Source organism: Protopterus annectens, chromosome 12.part0 (genome assembly GCF_019279795.1).
Source record: "Protopterus annectens isolate FY-2018-M chromosome 12.part0, PAN1.0, whole genome shotgun sequence".
Lineage (NCBI taxonomy): Eukaryota > Metazoa > Chordata > Ceratodontiformes > Protopteridae > Protopterus > Protopterus annectens.
The window spans coordinates 941,109,388-941,129,950 of record NC_056746.1 but is presented as its reverse complement, the minus strand read 5'-3'; the positions used below and the strand labels follow the sequence as shown (position 1 = coordinate 941,129,950).

At 40.3% G+C, this 20,563-nt stretch overlaps 1 protein-coding gene across 1 annotated transcript in view; it reads right to left on the bottom strand.

Annotated features, from left to right (window-relative positions):
- Positions 1 to 20,563, bottom strand: part of LOC122816231 (piezo-type mechanosensitive ion channel component 2-like) — a 1,381,906-nt gene that overhangs the window by 166,009 nt on the left and 1,195,334 nt on the right. Inside the window, exon 46 of the mRNA XM_044088974.1 lies at positions 11,074 to 11,262. Within this exon, the coding sequence (XP_043944909.1) occupies positions 11,074 to 11,262 (189 nt within the window). The remainder of the gene's footprint in view (positions 1 to 11,073; positions 11,263 to 20,563) is intronic.

The window sequence follows — 20,563 nt, the reverse complement described above, 5'->3', positions numbered from 1 at the left end:
TGTCCCACTGTACTCATCCCTCATTAGACCCATTATAGAATACAACGCCCCGTTTGGTATGTACCTCTCAAGACATCTGCAACAACTGGAAAGGCCACAGAAATAACTCACTAAAAGAGTCACAGGCCTAAAGCAGATGCCCTAAGCTGACCGTCTATAACAACTCCACCTGTACTCTGTCGCATATCGTCTACTCAGAGGCGATCTCTGCTTAACATACAAGGCCATGTCAAACCCAGAGCTGTTGGACATGCTACACGTAAAGAAGTCCTAATCCCTCAGAGCCTCAGGCTCCAGGGATCTATACCTTGTCATCACAATGAACAAAACATGCTGGAGGGATAGATTCCTGACCCAGAGACTCCCTAGACTCTGGAATAGACTGTCCATACATGTCAAGTAGAGTGCCTCTTTGGCCCCTTTCAAAAGGAACTATGATTGGATGGGAGATAGGAAATTCACCCCGGGGATCACGTCAGTCGCCCTACTAGACAGGGGTCCAGTGAAGTAAATACTGTGGGAAGAAACGGCCAGGAATTGTTATGGTTAGGCTTGTATAGGCCCTACGGCTGTTAGCCTAGTACCAACCTATGAACCTATATGGTATATCAGTAGCCAACACAGCAGTGACAATAGTAACATATGGCATATCAGTAGGCAGGTGGCAGTGACAATAGTAACATATGGCATATCAGTAGGCAGGTGGCAGTGACAATAGTAACATATGGCATATCAGTAGGCATGCAGCAGTGACAACAGTAACATATGGTATATCAGTAGGCATGCAGCAGTGACAATAGTACTATATAGTATATCAGCAGGCGTATAGCAGTGACAATACTATCATATGCTATATCAGTAGGCACGTACCAGTGACAATAGTAACATATGGTATATCAGTAAGCACGCAGCAGTGACAATAGTAACATATGGGATATCAGTAGGCATGCAGCAGTGACAGTAGTAACATATGGTATATCAGTAGGCATGCAGCAGTGACAATAGTAACATATGTTATATCAGTAGGTACGCAACAGTGACAACAGTAAAATATGCCATATCAGTAGGCACGCAGCCGTGACAATAGTAACACATGGCATATCAGTAGGCACATAGCAGTGACAATAGTAACATATGTTATATCAGTAGTGACATAAGTAACATATTGTATAGCAGTAACAATAGTAACATATGGTATATCAGTAGTGATACATAAGTAACATACAGTATAGTAGTACCAATAGTAACATATGGTATATCAGTAGGCATGTAGAAGTGACAGTAGTAACATATGGTATATCAGTAGGCACACAGCAGTGACAATAGTAACATATGGTATATCAGTAGGCACGCAGCAGTGACAATAGTAACATATGGCATATCAGTAGGCACGCATCAGTGACAATACTAATATATGTTATATCAGTAGTGACATAAGTAACATACAGTATAGCAGTGACATTAGTAACATATGGTATATCTGTAGTGACGTAAGTAACATACAGTAAAGCAGTGACAATAGTAACATATGCTATATCAGTAATGACACAAGTAACATACAGTATAGTAGGGGCAATAGTAGCATATTGTATATCAGTAGGCACACAGCAGTGACAATAGTAACATATGTTATATCAATAGTGATATAAGTAACATACTGTATAGCAGTGACAATAGTAACATATGGTGTATCAGTAGTGACATAAGTAATATATAGTACAGCAGTAAAAATAGTAACATATGGTATATCTGTAGTGACATAAGTAGCATACAGTACAGAAGTGACAATAGTAACATATGGTATATCAGTAGTGACATAAGTAATATACAGTATAGCAGTGACAATAGTAACATATGGTATATCAATAGGCACATAGCAGTAAATAGTAACATATGTTATATCAGTAGGCACGCAGCAGTGACAATAGTAACATATTGTATATCAATAGGCACGCAGCAGTGACAATAGTAACATATGGCATATCAGTAGGCACACAGCAGTGACAATAGTAACATATGGCATATCAGTAGGCACACAGCAGTGACAATACCAATATATGTTATATCAGTAGTGACATAAGTAACATACAGTACAGCAATGACAATAGTAACATATGGTATATCAGTAGTGACATAAGTAACATACAGTATAACAGTGACAATAGTAACATTTGGCATATCAGTAGGCACACAGCAGTGACAATAGTAACATATGGTACATCTGTAGTGACATAAGTAACATACAGTACAGCAATGACAATAGTAACACATGGTATATCAGTAGTGACATAAGTAACATACAGTACAGCAGTGACAACAATAGTCAGATAAGGTATCTCAGTAGGCACATGTAGTTTTATTCAAATCTAAAGTCAGAAACAATTTCTTACAGATAATGGCATTCTGTAGATACAACGTATTATAATATACATATTCACAGTGACAGCAATGAGATAGAATATAACAATAAGATCATGTGGTTCTATCCTATACATAGTCACCAAGCAGTTTCATTACAGATGGTACAGCACTTTCAGACACTGAAAGGTCGGTTATAAGAAGGGAGGGAAAGATATAAGTAAATTACGTGAGGACAGTGCAAGAGCAAGTCCAAGAGTTAAGTAGATTTTTTTAATGCATTTCTAAAACAGTTAATGTTAGAGATTGATCTTATATGAAGGGGCAGTTTATTGTAAGCATAGGCAACTGTGTGATTGTAGAGGAGTTTACCAATGGATTTATTGAGTTTGTAGATCTGAAAGGTGTTGGTCAGAGCTGTATAGAGTGCGATTAAGAACATAAAAAGTGATGAGAGTAGAGACAGCTGGACAGGAATCGGGTTGGTTTAAAATGGAGTGAGTCAGGTGTAGTTGAAGCCGAAGAACTTGATGGTAAAATTCAAGCCACTTTAGTTTTTTTAAGGAAAGGCAGTGATGAAAATGATATGATAGATTAGCGGAGAATCATGCAATTTTATTGTATATAAGTTCTAGTTTAGTGAAGAGATTAGGTTGATGGTTCACAAGGAATGAGACAGCATATAGTAGAGTGGGTAGATAATAGGCATTTGCTAAAGAGAGTTTAGGTTCATGTGTTAGGAAAATAGAGTAGATGTTTTTGGTGAGTCTTTCTTATGCAACTATGGATGTGTAGGTCGAATTTAAGTTGATCATAGGATCATAGGAACTTAGGAAGTTGCTAGGTTATTGGCACTGAGGCCCTTACAAGCCTAGCCAAGAATTTAGCCCATGTCCTGACAAGTCAGCACTCGATGCCCATGTCCAGCAGGGACACAGGTGGAATCCCAGAGGTGTATATTCTGTTCCCCATCCTGTTATCCAGGTTGTTCTTAAAAAAGGTTAATGAGGTACTCTGCTTGACATGGAGAGGGAGTCTATTCCACAGAAGGGGGAGTCTCTGGTACACAAATCTGTCTGGCCAACAAGTCCTATTGATGTCACAGACCAGGTTGAGGTCACGCATGTGGGTTACTTGAGCGGAGCTTGACTTGCAGATATGCAGTAGTCCCAAGGTGGGGTCTGAGATTGCTTTGTGTGCCAGACAGAGGTCACCTCTGAGGAGTCTGTATGAGACTGAGTAGAGGGACAGGGCTTTTAGCCTATCTGTGTAGGGTAGATGTTTGAGTTCCTGGATTCTCCTGGTGAGGAACCTCTGTGGTCTCTCCAGCTGCTGCATGTTGCTTTGTGAGGAAATGCAGAAAGGGGCACTGTACTCAATAATGGGCCTTATAGGGGAAGTATCCAGGGATGTTATGACCTCCTTGTCCCTGGATGAAATACCCTTACTAATGAGGTGGGACATGTAGAATACCTTCCATACAACGGAGACAATATGGTTGCCAAAAGTCAGTTTGCTATCAACCTGGGTGCCAAAGTCCCACACAACTGATAGTGTGCTTAGGACCTTGTTGTTAATGTGATAATTTGTGGGGATGTCAATCTCCCCAAAGGGGATGATGATGCATTTTTTGGCATTCAGTTTGATGCCATGTTTCTGGCACCAACAATTTGTTTGGGTGAGACCCTCTTGGAGGATGCCCACATCACTAGGGGAATTGATAACAGCATCCAGCTTGCAGTCATCTGCAAACTTGGTCAGCCACAGCCTACTGGTTTTGGCCTGCACCTCAGAAAAGTATATCCCAAACAACAGGAGGGTCCAAGACCAATCTTTCGGGTACACCCCTCATTACTGGTCTACTCCTTGAGGTGGCTTCCCTTATTTTAACTAGGTGGGTTCTATCAGTGAGCCAGTTTGCTACCCATCTGGTAACATATGGATTGATGCCTAGAGTTTATCTATTATACCCAAGTGGTGAATAGTATCAAAGGCTTTGGCCAGGTCAAGGTAGGTGATGTGTACCTTCTTCCCCTCATCCATGGGTTTGGTGACTGCCTCAAAGAAGTCGACCAAATTTAACAGACATGACCTCCCCTTGATGAAACCAAACTGTGTGGGATTGAGTGTTTGGAGGTTGTCAATGTCCCTGTTAATAAGGTCCATGATAATCCGGTCCATGGCCTAGCAGATCAGGCTAGTTAGGCTGATGGGGCTATACTTTCCTGGATCAGTGGACACTCCACCTTTGTGCAAAGGGATGACTGTGGCTGTCCTCCACTCGGCTGGGATGAAGCCCATTACTCAGGCTTTGGTTGAGTAGGGTGCATAATGGTGCTTCATGTTCCTGCCTGACTTCATATAGTATGCAGCCTGGGATGTTATTGGGTCCCACGGATGCTGTATTTTTTGCCTTTGAGAGGGTAGTGATGACTTGCTTCCTAGAGATAAGGGGGGGGGCAGGTGTTGGAGATGTCCTGATTTACTGATGGGGACAGAGGCGTGAAGTTTTCACTGAACCTATCAGCAGGTTGGCTATATCTACAGCATTTGTGTATGTGGTGTCCTTGACCACCAGTTCTGAGCAGATCTGAGTGCTTCCTTTGAGACTGCAGACATATGTGAAGAAGGCCTTATGACTGCTTTTAGTAAATGTGACCAGTTTGGACTCGAAGTTTGCATTGGAGGATTTCACTAGTGCTCTTATTTGCTTGTTCAGGCTAAGCAGAGATTGCTTCCAGTTATACACCTGCTCCTTCTTGGTCCTGGACAGCAATTCTTTCCTTTTATTATAGAGTTTATTTACTGCAGATGTCCACCAGACAGGTTTACTTTTCCTTGAGGAGGAGGATTTTGTCCTGTCTGGTATTCCTGATTCCATGCAGCTGTATAAATGCTTGTATAGTACTTGATCATCATTAAAACCTCCTACTAGTTTAATGTGGGGTTCTACCTTCATTGTAGTGTTGTTTATACAGGAAACAGTGAAGGTGGATTTGAGGGGTTGGAGGGATTTGGGAAGGAAGAGGAGAAGTTTAGTTTTATTTGGGTTAAGTAGGGATTGGTTGGAGGTTAGCCATTTTTCAACTGAGTGGAATGATTCTTGGGTAAGGGTAAGTAGGTGGGGAAGATTATCAGAGGTGGAGATTATAGCAGAGTCATCAGCGTATTGTATGAAAGTGGAGTGAGGACAGGATTCATAGAGGTTGTTAGTGAAAATGATAAATAGTGGGGTTCCAAGGATGGAACCTTGGGGTACCCTGATTTGGACTGGGATGAAAGAGGAAGATGCAGAGAGCCATTTCATAGCTTGGAGTTTATTTGCAAGATAGCTAGAGAAACAGCAGAGAGTACAGTTGGAGAGACTGAGGCTAGACAGTTTGGACAGAAGAAGATTGTGAGATACAGTATCAAAGGCTTTTGATAGGCCAAGGAATAGACATGAGACTAGTTTACTGTGATCTCCCAATGAAGAGATAGTGTGAATAGATTGATTCAAAGATAGATAGATTCATAGGTTACTAAGCTAACTGCCCTTTCAAGCCATTTTAAGCTTAACCAATTATCCCTTGTGAGACTCAAACCCTGCACCTTGTGTTTGTAAGGCAAATACCTTAACCATTAGGCCACCCTCCCAACCCAAATAAAAGATATTAGTGCTGTGGCAGTACTGTGGTTAGGGCAAAAGCCATGTTGAGTAGGGGTGAAGAGATTTTCCTGGAGTAGGTGAGCAAGGAGCTGTTTATGAATGCATTTTTCAAGAATCTTTGAAAGGGGGGGAGAATACCAATTGGCCTGAGATTAGAGCGTTCAGTCTCCACCTTTATGAATGGGAATAACACAGAATTCCTTCCAGATATCTGGGACAATGTTTTCTTGTACTGCTCTATTGATTAAAAGGGAGATGGGATATGCAATAGTTTTAGCAGCTAATTTAAGGTAGAGTAGAGGCAGGTTATCAGCAGAAGGGGAGCATGTTTTGAATTTACTAAGAAGTGTTCTGATATAAGCAGTGGGGACAGGTTTAAGAGAAAAGGGAGGTAGTGTGTGTGAATGTGGGGGATTAGAGGGGAAGGTATTTGTGTTACTCTTGGTTACTTTCTGAATGGAGTCGATGGAGAAGGTGTTAAGAAGTATAGCAGTATCTAAGGCAGAGCTGTTACGGGAAGGATTTGGTGCAGAGGGGTGTTCTGGGTGTACCAGTTTGTTAACAGTATTCGAGAATTTCTTGGGGATAGAGTGTTTTTTTTTTAGTTAAGGTAAATGTTTTTCTTGTCAAGGTCGACTTGTTTTTTAGTTAAGTTATGAAGTTCATTTGTAGAGGTGTAGATTGGAAGGGGGTTTGTGTTTATGCCATTTTATCCAGGCAGAATCTCTCTTGTGCATGAGGGAAAGAGTAGCTTTAGCTATCCAAGGAGCAAAGTTAGATTTAATTCTGATTTTTTTGATGGGAACCAAGGAGATGAAAGTGTTAAGAAAGATGGTATTTAATTTTAGGACAGCTTCTTCTAGGGGGAGATCATTGAGGAAGGACCAATTAATAGCAGTAATATATCAGTAAAGTTGTCAGGATTGAAATTAGAAAGCTTATGACAGTCTTTGTATTACCGGGATTTGGTCCGTGGGGGGATATCTCAGGGGTAAAGGCAGGGAGGTGGTCACTTAGGGAGTCAGAATGTCTAGTGTGATTTTGGCAGAGGTGGGGGTTAGAGTTGAGGATCCAGTCTAGTGTAGTGCCAGTGATGGAGTGTTTATTCAGATGAGTGGGGTGGTAATGAGTTAAGAGAGCCAAAAAGTTAATGTTATAATATAATATTTGGAGATTCAGAGGATAGAGAATTCCAATCAATGTTAACATCAACCAGTATAATGGTTTCAGAGGGAATAGTTTGTGGGATCCAGGAGAGAAAGTGTTCACGGGTAGGGATATTGTTGCCTGGGGGTATGTAGATGGTAGCAATGACTTTTTTTATTTTTGTTCAAACTGCAGTTTAATATGAGGATTTCAGGTGGGTGAAAATTCAGTGTATTGAAAGGCAGTGGATAGAGGGTGTGTTGTTCTGAGTATACTACAGCTATACCCCCCTTTTTATTGAGTCTGTCCTGACGAAAGATACTTTATCCAGGGGGTAAAATCTCGCAGTCAGACGTGCGGTTTTAGCCAGGTTTCAGAGAGAGTGAGAATGTCAGGGGTGTGGAGAGATATCCAAAAGTGTAATTCAGTGACTTTGTTTAGCATACTTTGGAAATTGAAAGAGAATATAGTTATGTTTCAGGTAGAAGAGGATGTGAAGGTCTAAGAGGAGGAATTTGGAGGGGAGGGATTTATGGCTTGGGTGGGGAGAGAGGAGTTAGAGGTAGGACCTGGATTGGGGTGTATGTCCCTTGGAGTAAAATGTTAAGTAAAGGTTGTTTTGACTTGTGGTATAGAAGTTAAAACAGTTATATCTTGGTTTCATTTTGAGAGCTGGATACGGTTGAGGGAATACTTTTATTTTAAGGAGGTAGGTATAATTGTGGTAGAAAAGAGCAGGGGCAATAGTGAATGAATAAGCTGTCAATAGATAATTGTGAGGTTAGGTAAGTGTATGGCTAGGATTAAGGTCTGTTAGGGTGTGATGGTAAGAGGTACCGATAGAGAGAAAAAGTAACAGGGTAGCTGATAGGATGAGATGTATCATGTTGTCATAACAGGGAATAGGCTGGTGGGAAATTAGCTTGAGAAGTAGTGCAGTAAGGGGGGGGTAGTGTTATTTAAGATAGCAATTACAGTCAAAAGAATTGGAAGTTAGGATCAAAAACTGTGGGAGGAGTTACAGAGATAGGAAGATAAATCTGATTGGCAGATTTGGGAGGAAAATGAGAGTGATAGGAGGGAGTGGTTTTGATGGATAGAGTATAAGGTTAACATATGTCAGATTGAGTGGGAATGGGAGTAGGGTAGGTGAGAGGAGTGAGCCCGAAAGGAGCAGGTAGAACCGTCTTGAAAAGATAATAAAAAATAAAGTTATCAGGCACTGTTAACTTAGAAAACCAACTATAGTAGCTGTTGGTACTCAATAATAGGAGTTCAGCAGTTCCAGGGTACACGAAAGTTAATAGTTAGGGAGTATTACGAGTAGCTAGGGAAGAAAGTCCAAATACTAGTTTTACTGTGTAATTAACAAAAAGGGACAAACAATGGGGGAGTAGGCAGCTGTCAGCCTTGGCTGTGCGCACACTTGTGTATTGTAAGAAGTGATATTATTAAAATATAGACTTAGACATACATTAGCCAATACAGATTTCCACTCCACAACCACTGTAGGTATCCAAACACTTTATTGATTTCTCCAAAAATACAAGTTGAGCGCTTTCTTCACACAATCGGGTCTTCCTCAGAACATTTAAAACACCAAACAACTTGCTCTTAAATACCCACAGGCAACCACCCCACCTATTCCAATTAAACAATTAACATCCTCACAGAATACTTAAAGCAATCCTACTCAAAAAACACATTTACTCAAAAAAAAAACCACACAAAACCACATTTTCTCCACTGAGGAAATAACATTGATGGCAACTACCATAAATTCATATCCTAATACTTCAATAAAAAGTTTATATTTATATAAAATGATGTCAGATCATTTAAGAATATGTTGGAAGCAAACGATAATAACAACAAAAGGAAGAAGCAAACTGGTTTGGCCCTGTTTAGGATTAACGGAAATTATAAATGTGGAATGGGCACTTGTAAAAATATACTGGAAAGTAAGGACAAATTTGTTTTGAACAACAGGGCATTGCACATTACTGGTCATTTTAATTGCAATAGCATGAATGTGGTCAACTTGGCTAAGTGCCAAATGTGTTCCGCATTCTATGTCGGTAAGACTTGCAGGAAATTTAAGGATAGGATGAGGGAGCATCTATTAGACATAAGAAATCAGAAAATTACCAATGCTTTAAGTAGACATATATAGGAATTTAATAGGCACACTTTTATATTTTTAGTACTCCAGCAAATTTCACGAGCAGTAAATGTCCAGGGAACCCAACACAGTAAAACACAACCACGACCAAAAGCAATTCCCAGGACAATACCACGATCCAAAAAGTTCCACAAATATCTTCTTTATTAAAACACAAAAGAATTGTTGAGCGCTTTCATCTACACAACGTAGATTTCATCAGAACACTTGTTAATACAATTCCTTCACCTTATATACTTTAAAATACCCGCCTTACAAACCACCTGATCAATTATACCATCAATTAACTTTTAAAAGCATATACATTTTACTACATTCTCATATTTGTAATACCAAGAATTCACATTTTATAGTAATAAAAATACATAAAAATATATAAAAATATACATAAACAATACATATATAATCCTCACAATACTACTAACAAAACTACCTCACATCTATAATGAAATTCAATGTAAACCGAAACTAAAGATGTGCATCAATCTAAAGTCAATAATAATACATGTTGATAATGTATGAAATATATAAAATAATTCAATAGAAGTATATAATTTCATTAAAAAAAACACTAGTATGATATTTCATTGAATGTTAATAAAAAAATGTTATTTAATAAAAAATGTTGTTTAATAAAAAAATCATGGTCCTATAGTCACATGTATACCATTGTTAGTTTCTTATAAGGGGCTTAGTGGGGATGTATTCATTAATACCTGGTGGGCTGGCAGCATTCAATTTGATTTGCCATTTGATCTCTTTTGCCCCAGAACAGCTTTAATATCACCCCCCTAGCTCTTGACTGCTTCTAAAATAGCAAATCTAAATGAATCACAACCTACACTGTCAGACAATATAAACTTTTTATTGAAGTATTAGGATATGAATTTATGGTAGTTGCCATCAATGTTATTTCCCCAGTGGAGAAAATGTGGTTTTGTGTGTGTTTTTATAAGTAAATGTGTTTTTTGAGTAGGATTGCTTTAAGTATTCTGTGAGGATGTTAATTGTTTAATTGGAATAGGTGGGGTGGTTGCCTATGGGTGTTTAAGAGCAAGTTGTTTGGTGTTTTAAATGTTCTGAGGAAGACCCGATTGTGGGAAGAAAATGCTCAACTTGTATTTTTGGAGAAATCAATAAAGTGTTTGGATACCTACAGTGGTTGTGGAGTGGAAATCTGTATCGTTCTTGGCAGTCTCTACTGTGTTTGGATACATTAGCCAATGTTTTATTTCAGTCACAGGCACTCACTTTTGATGGAAATCCTGTTTGTGGACTTTTAGAAGGTGAACATGCCTCAGGGATGAAAAAAGAATTTTCAAGGGATAGTTTACACTTCTAGTGATAAGCCTAAGTTTTATTCCAGGCACAGTCACTTGCTTGAGGTGGAAATCCTGTTTATGGACTTTTAGAAGGTGAACATGCCTCAAAGATGATAAAAATAATTTTTAAGGGAGAGTTTGCACTTCCACAGATTAGAGATCAAAAATGCACGATGCCACAGGATCAACAGCTGCAGTGGTACTTTTAAAAATGGGTAGCTAAACAATAAATGTTTTTTGTACAGCTAAAGGCCATGTTCTTTTCATTTTTGGACTTTTATTTTAACTTTTTTTAAAGGTCATCATTAAGAAGCAGCATAGGACCTCATTGTTGCCCTCATATTCCCCACCTATGCTTTAGACAGGCTCTCACAGTAGGTTTTCTGATGTTTAGTTGTAATAAAGGGCACTCTTACCTCATATCCACTGATGCTCAGTTTGATAGACACATCCAAGGGTTGGTTGGTTACACCGGCTACTGACTTTACCAAGGACATGAACAGCAATGGGAACCACACAATACAGATCAAGGAGAAGATGATAAGGCCGCCCATGCCATACTTGACAATCATTTTTTTCTTCTGTCCAGAAGGCTGGGGGTATTTCTGCAAAGATATATTACATCATTTTAATCATCTGTTTCCTGATTACTTTAGCAAATGTTAAAGAAAAATAACCACAGCTTCTTAATTTAAAAATGCATATTCCAGAGATTTCATAGTATTACAGGGATTGCATTTGAAATTATTTGCAAACATTCATTTCAGTAGAATTTCAAGGTAGTGACTGTTATATTTAGTAACTGTGGTACTTTACGATAATTGAACAGATTCATTGATACATATTTTGAGTGATGTTTCAGAAGACACATTTCCTTGAAATATTTTCTTTGGAAGAAATGGTGCTTGAAACAGAATTTTTCTTTTAATGCAGGGAACCTTTACTCATACCAGTTCCATTGTAGGGGGCTGTACTCCTTAAAACATCACCACAAATACTAATTGTACAACCAGTGTATCAAAGAAGAAATATCTCACTCTAAAAAGGCCCTGCTACCATGATGTGGTATTTTGTGATTCAGAGACATGTTGGTCGAGATGAGGAAAGACCTCATTACTGCCTAATTTATATATCTCTGAATTGCAATTACTACCACAATTTGTAGATCATTGTTGATCTGTATGTTGCAGTAGTAAACTGCTGCTTCTGTAGGAATTGACATTTCTCCGGTCTCTCTATCACACATACATGCATACATACACACAAGTACACATTCAAACACGCATACACACACACACACACACACACACACACACACACACACACACACACACACACACACACACTCAACAGTATCTGTCCCTGACTTGTGCACCCTCCAGTGGTTTTGTCTACCCCCTGATCCCCATAATAGTAGAAATGCCATTATGGCACTAGTCTTGTATGCTTGGTGGCTACTGTTTCCCACCACCCCTGATCCTTGTATGAGTAGATGTGTCATTATGGCACATTTGTAGAATTCCTAGTGGCTAGTGGCTCCCTCGACCCCTCAATCCCTGTACTGATGTCGGTGCCATTATGGTACTTACATGTAGAGTAGTTCTTGGTGTCTAGTTGTTCCCCCTTCTGATCCCCATACCAAGGCTGTGTTAGGTAGTTGAACACAGCCTATTTTGGCCATGCTTACTACTGCATTGTGGTGGGGGTGACCATGCTGATCTGCACGGCTAAGAGATTTCTTGACTCACTTGGCATGTGGATGCTTTCCTGGAAACACATGGGTAATTAGTATATGTCTCTCTCAGTTTGCCTCATTAAAATAAAGCATGGCCGAGGAGCCAGCCCAACCTGGGCTGCATGTCTTCATGCTGGAGCACCATGGAGAACCATGTTATGGCTGTTTCTGAAAAACAAAAAAGGTTTGTGTACATTTTGTGGTACCTTCATGAAATCACCCTACTTTCTGCAGCAGTCTTGGACGCATACTTTTTTAGTCCAAAGTTTTCTTTTCTACAAAATGGATTTTGGAGACATGATTCCAAAAGGCTTTTGTGAAGAAAAGTCACATTCCTTAGTTTAATCACCAATTTGTCAGACACACTAAGGAAGGTTCAGGGGATTTCAGGATACAGGAAGAGAAAGACAACAGCAGTAAAAACTGGGACAGTATTCTTCCTCTTCTTCTATACAGACCACCGCTGAGGTTGTATCTGGAGTATTCTGTGCAGCTGTGGAACTCCCATCTTCTGAAACAATATTTGTGGTTTAGAAGCTGCACAGAGAAGGTCAATACAAAAGGTAGCTGGTCTGCAGTAGCTGTCTTGGGAAGAATGATTAGATGTACATGGCATGTATATCCTGGTAAAAAGGAAGGCTGGTGAGCATGAAGGAGACATTTAAGTACCTCAAGGGACTTGAAAGCCTAAGAGTGTGGCAGCTTTCAGAGAAGATATTCATGAAAAAGGGGCACAACGGGAAGACAGAGCATAACAGAGAGGAGATGTTAGGAAGTGGTTTCTGATAGGTAGGGTTATGGATGCATTAAAACAGATTTTCTTAGAAATTTGTGGCATCAAAAGCAATAACTGAATTAAATAATACATGAAATGCATACAAAACAGTTTAGAAGTCTGCAGGAAAAAGGATGGTTTCCCAGGATTAGCAGGTATTTTATGAGACTGCTAGACTTGGTGGGCAGGCAGCCTGACTTTTTACTTGATTACACTAAGACTTACATCTGATTCTTAATGTGCAATTTTGCTGAATCACTTTTATTTATTTATTGGAGGGGCAGTTACATACCTCTATTATACCTTCCAAAAAAGGGGACTTTAGATTTGTTTATACACATGCATTTTTCCTTTCAGGTTATGAAAATATTTTTGAGCACACACTATGTTCAGAAAATTAATTTACTATTAGTGGTTATTGAAGGAAAGATAAATTAAAAGTATATTTTTTTCTTAGTTTCAGAATTGGGTATTTGGCAAGGCAGTGAAACAATCAAAAACTTTAAATAACTTATTCAAATATTGCAGTAGACTTTGTGGTTCTTTTTATTTTATATACTTGTGGTCTGTTTGGTTTACACCACTACCACTTTTTCTTGGTAAAGCTAGTCTTACCCACTGTAATGACATATTCAGTCAAAGAAACAAAGCTTCTTTATTACAATGAAATTCATAATTGTAAGATGAATAAACTGTCCAAAAATGACCAAACCAGAGACAGTTTTGACTAAACTGGAACTCAGTGTAGTTTTGAGGATAAAGAATACGACCACAACCTAACACATTTATGTCTGTAAATAAAAATGAGCCTCCCATCTCACTTAAGGGTGGTGATTAAAATCCACTTTGATTTAGCCACAGACCACGGGACATTTTAGAAGAGCAGTATAGCACTCCTTGACATAAATTTATATGTTGAATTCAAAAATAAACAGTAATCATCAGCAAAGACTTAATATACAAATTAAGGTTTTTACCAGTTTGTTGTTAATGTGCAATGAAGTTACTAATTGTTTACTTCAATTACCAATCAGTACTACCAGACTGACACATACATTGAGTCATGGAGGATTGTCACAGGGCAGGGCACGCAGCAAACAGTTTTAACCTGTATATCAAAAAATACCAAATGATTTTTCATATTGTTTTGCTCTCTCTCTCTGCCTGTCACATGTACTCTTGATTTCTATTACTTTGTCCCTGCTCCACTATCTCCTGCAGTTGGAGTCTAATCAATTCTTAACTATTGCAAACATTTACATTCCTTTGTATTAAGAAATGATTCAAGTTGGCCTTTTTTCTTGGTTAGTAAATGGACACAATGGAGAGCAGTCTATATGCCATAACCTTCTGCTGTTCACTAGGGAATTGCCAGGTGCTGCAAAACCTCACAGCAGCTGCCAGTGAAGGAAGCCCTTGTCCAGTACCTTCCTCAACTCATTCCTGTCCACCTCTTCAGCTCCAAGACTCTAACTGAAACTGACTTTCAGGCATTGTAGAGCAGAGCTGTATCAGTGGGCCAACTTCCCACAGGACTTTTGCTAAGGTCAGCACCATGTTTGCTGCATTGTTTGGACTTTTTTCTGCCATATATATTTATAGAGATATACCCTACAGAAAGGGAAACTGCATTACACAATAGGGTACTACAACTTGACCTACACAGTGGAATCACAACTTTCTTTATACTGCTTCTAATGTATCTTCATATGTATGTGTCTCTCTTTCTCTCTCTCTGTATGTATATATATATATATATTTATATATATATATATATATATATATATATATATATATATATATATATATATATCAGATGTACTAGTGTAGCATTGTTAAAACTGAGAATAGCCCAGGTCATAAGTATTTTTAAAATAGATGAGCAAAAGCCAGCATTCTAATTCTATTAAAATGATCTTGCCCATAAAATCCACTAGGCAGAAGTGTCTGTTTTGACAGGCAGTCTGGGGCCACTGAAAGGTTAACTGAATTATTCAGACTCGTACAGTTAGCAACTGGAGACTAAGGGAATCAAACTCAGGTCTACAGAACAAAGCTTTTAGTAGTAATCCCCTGGTCTCTACTGTTAGAGGAGTTATTATTATAAGATTCAAGTCTGCATATGTGAGATAATTGTAGATTGGTTGGGATGATAGCTGCAAAATAACTGGAGACTGGTGAAGGATGCTGGATACATGGTAACTAGAGATTGGTTAAATTGCTGGATGAATGGTAAATGGAGATTGGTTAGGATGCCTGTTGTAGGATAAATGGAGACTGGTTAGGATGCTGGATGAATGGTAAATGGAAATTGCTTTGTATACTGCCTGTTTAGATTTGTGCTTGGACAGTCATGTGACTTTTCTTTCTGTATAGCAGAGCGCAGTCATCTTCTCATTGGTATGGAGAACAGGTGATTCAACATGTAAATCAAATTACAATAAACTGATCAAAGTTGTACACAGCATTTTCAGATACAGTAGACTCCCTCTTATCTGACCTCTCTTTAACTGGCCATCAAATTTCTGCCATAGCCCTAGCAAAAGACAACAGATTAGAACAACACTTCTGCCTTTTCTAGGCTAAATAACGACAGACATTTGAGTTTTAGACTTCATATTTTTTAGAAAAATGCATACTAACACAGATCCTGTTATTCTAGCTGATTTATAACATATAAATGCTATTTTGTATACTTTTTCTGATTAACCAGCAATTTGTTTATTCACGCTAAGGTCCGGTCCCAGCGAGACCAGATAAGAGGGAGTCTACTCTAACTATCTCAAAATTAACCTGTCACAAGTTAGAATTTGGAAATGATGCTGATTACTCTTACTAGTTGAGAAGAGCATGACTTATGTTTTGAAAGAGTTAATATGCAGGGCAGAATTAACTCTCCATTGTTTAGACAACTGTGCCTTAACTTCCATGATGCTATATGCAGCATTACAGTAGAGAGTCGATTATCTAAACTAACTGGAACCTAGGGTAGTTCGGATAATCAAACTGTTCGGATAATCAAACATATAATTGAACCGGATAAAAAAACATCTAAAATCTTGTTTTTTTATGCACACAGGAATACACTTTTCAACTATTCAGTGATTCCAATCGACAATAAAGAATATTTTTCACACTTGAGCTGGCTACAAGTTCAAAAAATATGCTCAAGCAAATAAGTATAATGTTCACATATTCAGACTTTTTGATTTTTCCTACTTGAAAACTTTGCAAAGCTGATTGTGATAATTGACGTTTCTGATAATTGGCTTTGGATAATCAATTCTCTACTGTAATAGGATAAGACTGTCTGCAGCAAACTACCTTTTTAGAATATAATTATTAATTTTGATGGTGAAGCGAATGAAACTAGTAAGAGTCCATTTGGAAAAGCAAAGGTAAAACCATGCTACTGAACTCTCTGACTCTTATCTTAAAGGTAATTAGAGAACCATCTGATTAACTTTTGGGATTTCTCCACAGATGGAAATATCATATAGGAAAATTAGAAGTTATGTACCTACCATAACGTTCCATGTTAGTTGTCTTCTTCTTGCCTTCTTTCTTGCTGGATGGGTTCGGAGCCGATCCTCGGCTCCGACTCGGCCACTCTAAAAGCTCGAGAGCTAGTTCCACAGGCTCGAGGCTCCCCTATATCCCACAATGCTAGGCGGTAACTCCTCAGATCTCGTTTGAAAGCTAAGGCCAGCAAGAAAATTCCATAAGGAATAAGGAAAAACTCCTCTAGGTCTGTCCTGGATAGGGGGAAGGAGGGTGGGATGCAAGAAAGAAGGTGAGAAGAAGACAACTAACATGGAACGTTATGGTAGGTACATAACTTCTAAATGTTATGTTGTCAATCTCGCCTTCATTCTTGCTGGATGGGACCGCGTCCCTAGCACCTTGTCCCGGGTGGCCTATCGGAACAGACTCTTGAGTACAGTGGAACCAAAGTTGGCTCGGTCTCTAGAGGCCAAGTCCAACTTATAATGAGAAATGAAGGTATGGGGAGAAGCCCAAGTAGCTGCAGAACAAATCGAATCAATAGGCAGCCTATCTTGGAAAGCTATGGAAGTGGCTAAAGCTCTAGTTGAATGAGCCCTGGGTTTGGATGGCAACTGTTGATGTCTTATCTCATACACTAGGGTAATCAACGAAGTAAGCCATCTAGAGAGAGACACTTTAGAAACTGGAAGGCCCATTCTACATTCTGCATAAGAAACAAACAGTTGGTCAGATTTCCTGAATTGTTTGGTCCTGTCTAAATAGTACCTAAGTTGGCGATGAACATCTAAACAGTGTAACTTTTGTTCTGACCTATTAGAATAATTTGGGAAGAAAACAGGAAGCTCAATGGTTTGATTCAAATTTGCCAGTGAAGCTACCTTGGGCAAAAAGGACGGGTTAGTACGTAAGGACACCCTATCCTTATGAAAAACAAGATAAGGAGGTCGACAACACAGAGCATGGAGTTCAGAGACTCTTCTAGCTGAAGTGATAGCTACTAAAAAGAGTGTTTTCCAAGAAAGTAACTTTATTGAACATGAAGCCGCAGGTTCAAAGGGGGAAAGAATTAAGGATGTCAGAACCAAGTTGAGATCCCATTGGGGAGGAGGATCTCTGATGGGTGGTTTGAGGAGAAAAACTCCCTTTAAAAAGGCTTTGCAGAGTTTGTGAGACATAATGGAGGACTCTGAGACTAAAACATGAAAGTTCGATATTGCTGCCAACTGAACTCTAATGGTAGATGGAGACGAACCTGAGTGGAAAAGTTCGGCTAGAAAGTCTAGAACTGATTGAATGGAAGCAGTGAAAGGATCTATATTCTTTGACTGCGCCCAATAGGAAAAACGTTTCCACTTGTTATGATAAATCTTCCGAGTGGAAGATTTATGAGAGGCTATCAAGATATCTCTAACTGAGTGAGATATCAGAGGAAGCCTGGCTAAAGTTGGAATTGGAGGAACCACGCTGTGAGGTTCAGAGAAGGAAGGGAGTGGTGCAACTGACCCGACTGATGGGTCAAGAGGTCTGGAACTGGGTCCAGATGCCAAGGTTGCTCCAACAGATAATGGTGGAGAAATGGGAACCAAACCTGTCGAGGCCAGTAAGGGGCAATGAGGATCATGGAAGCTTTCTGAGCGATGGCTTTCTGTATTAGTTGAGATATCAGTGGGAAGGGAGGAAAAGCATACAGAAGTCCCCGGGGCCAAACGTGCACTAGAGCGTCTCTGCTGGGGTGGCCTGGTTGGGGAAAGAGGGTGAAAAAATCATCGCACTTGCTGTTTTGGGGAGTAGCGAAAAGGTCGCAGCAAGGCCGGCCCCACTTTCGAAAAACTTTCTCCAACACTGAATTCTTCAGAGACCACTCGTGAGGCATGAGAATAGCTCTGCTCAATTTGTCTGCAATCACATTGGACTTCCCGGGGATGTGCGTTGCTAACAGAAATCGCTGAGAAGAAATCGCCCATTGCCACAGTCTGAGAGCCTCTCGACATAGGGGGTAAGATCTGGTTCCGCCTTATTTGTTGATGTACCACACTACAGACACGTTGTCTGTCTGAATTGCTATAGTTCCCTTGGGAAGAGAGTCTTGTAAAGCTTGCAACGCTAGAAGCACTACTCTCATCTCTAGGACGTTTATGTGCAAGTGGCACTCGAATGGTTGCCACATGCCCTGGACTGTCCTGCCCTGGTAATGCCCCCCCCACCCGATCAGGGAGGCGTCCGTTGTCACTGTAGCAACCGGAGGGGGAGGGACGAAAGGTCTCCCTAGGAGGAGCTGGGGAGATGTGATCCACCAAGAGAGGTGATTCTTGCACGACTGAATTATCCGAATAGGATGGGACATTGGAAGTCTTTGGTAAGACCATTGTGTGAAAAGCATCCATTGTAAAATTCTCATATGGAAGCGAGCTAATGGTAGAAGGGGGATGGCCGCCGCCATAATTCCTAAGACTTTCAGGATCAGTCTGGCTTTGACTTTGTTGCTCTGCAAGACAAGAGAGACCTGCCTGTGTATGTCTGCTATTCTCTGCTCTGTGAGTCTGGCTGACATATTGACTGTGTCTAGATTTGCACCTATGAAGGTAATAACACGACAAGGCGACAAGACAGACTTTTCATAGTTTATTGAATTGCCTAGTGCCTGACGTGTGAAAGGTGTAGTCTCTGGCGAGAAGTAAAAGATGCTTGGTGGGGGCTGTAAGGAGCCAGTCGTCTAAATAAGGAAACACCTGGAATCCTTGTCGTCTCAGATGAGAGGCTACCACTGCCATGCATTTGGTAAACACTCAGGGGGCTGTAGTGAGACCAAAGGGCAGGGCTCTGAATTGAAAATGACTGGTTCCCAGCCTGAAGCGGAGAAACCTCCTGGAGCGTCGACTCATTCTGATGTGATAGTACGCGTCCTGGAGATCTATCGAGCACATCCAGTTGTCCCGCCCCAAAAGGGGTAGAATGGACTGCAGCGTGACCATCCAGAACTTTCCTTGACAAAGTTGTTCAAGTTGCTGAGATCCAGAATGGGTCTCCAGTCCCCTGTTTTCTTTGGAACAAAAAAGAATTTGGAATAGATTCCGGATCCTGTTTGGTCTGCTGGAACTGGTTGAATGGCTCTTTTTGCAAGCAGCTTTGAAATTTCTAAAGCTGCTTGCTCCCTTTGACTGAGTGGAACGTCTGGAAGGGATTTTTTGGATTGCTTCAGAGTGAAAAGGAAAGGGATTCTGTAGCCTTTGGAAATGATAGACTGTACCCACTTGTCTTGAGTTAGGGATAGCCAGGCTTCTGGGTACAGTGACAACCTTCCCCCGACTGCCTCCGAAGGTGGACAGCCGGGCAACACCTCAGGAATGCTGAAAGGGCTTGTTGGAAAAGGATTCTCGACTGCCCTGATTCTGCAGGCCCCCTCTGCCTCTAGGACGGCATCTACCATTATTGTTCCCCCCTCTGCCTCTAGAGGGGAATCGACTCTGTGCGTCAGGCAAATCTCCTTGAGATTGTTTGCGGAACCACATCTTTCCCCCCTTCTGGCCTTTGGGGTAAGGTCTAGAAGGAGTTGAAAAACGCACTCCGACAGCAGAGAGAGTTTTGCCATCAGTCTCAGACCTAGTCAGGGTTTCCTTCACTTGAGGACCAAAGAGGGATGATCCATCAAAGGGGGAATTAGTGAAGGACGCCTTGAAAGGGTCCGCAAAGTTACATAGCCGCATCCAGGCGTGCCTACGCAAGGCTACACCTGTACCTGCCACTCTACTTGCTCCATCCGCCGCATATGAAAGGAGGCGCATGGAGGAGTTAGTTATAGAATTAACGGTTGCCAGCTGAGAGTTCATCCTATCCTGAAAACCTGCAGCTGTTGGGTCCTTCAACATTTCACTCGCTTCCTTGAGCAAAT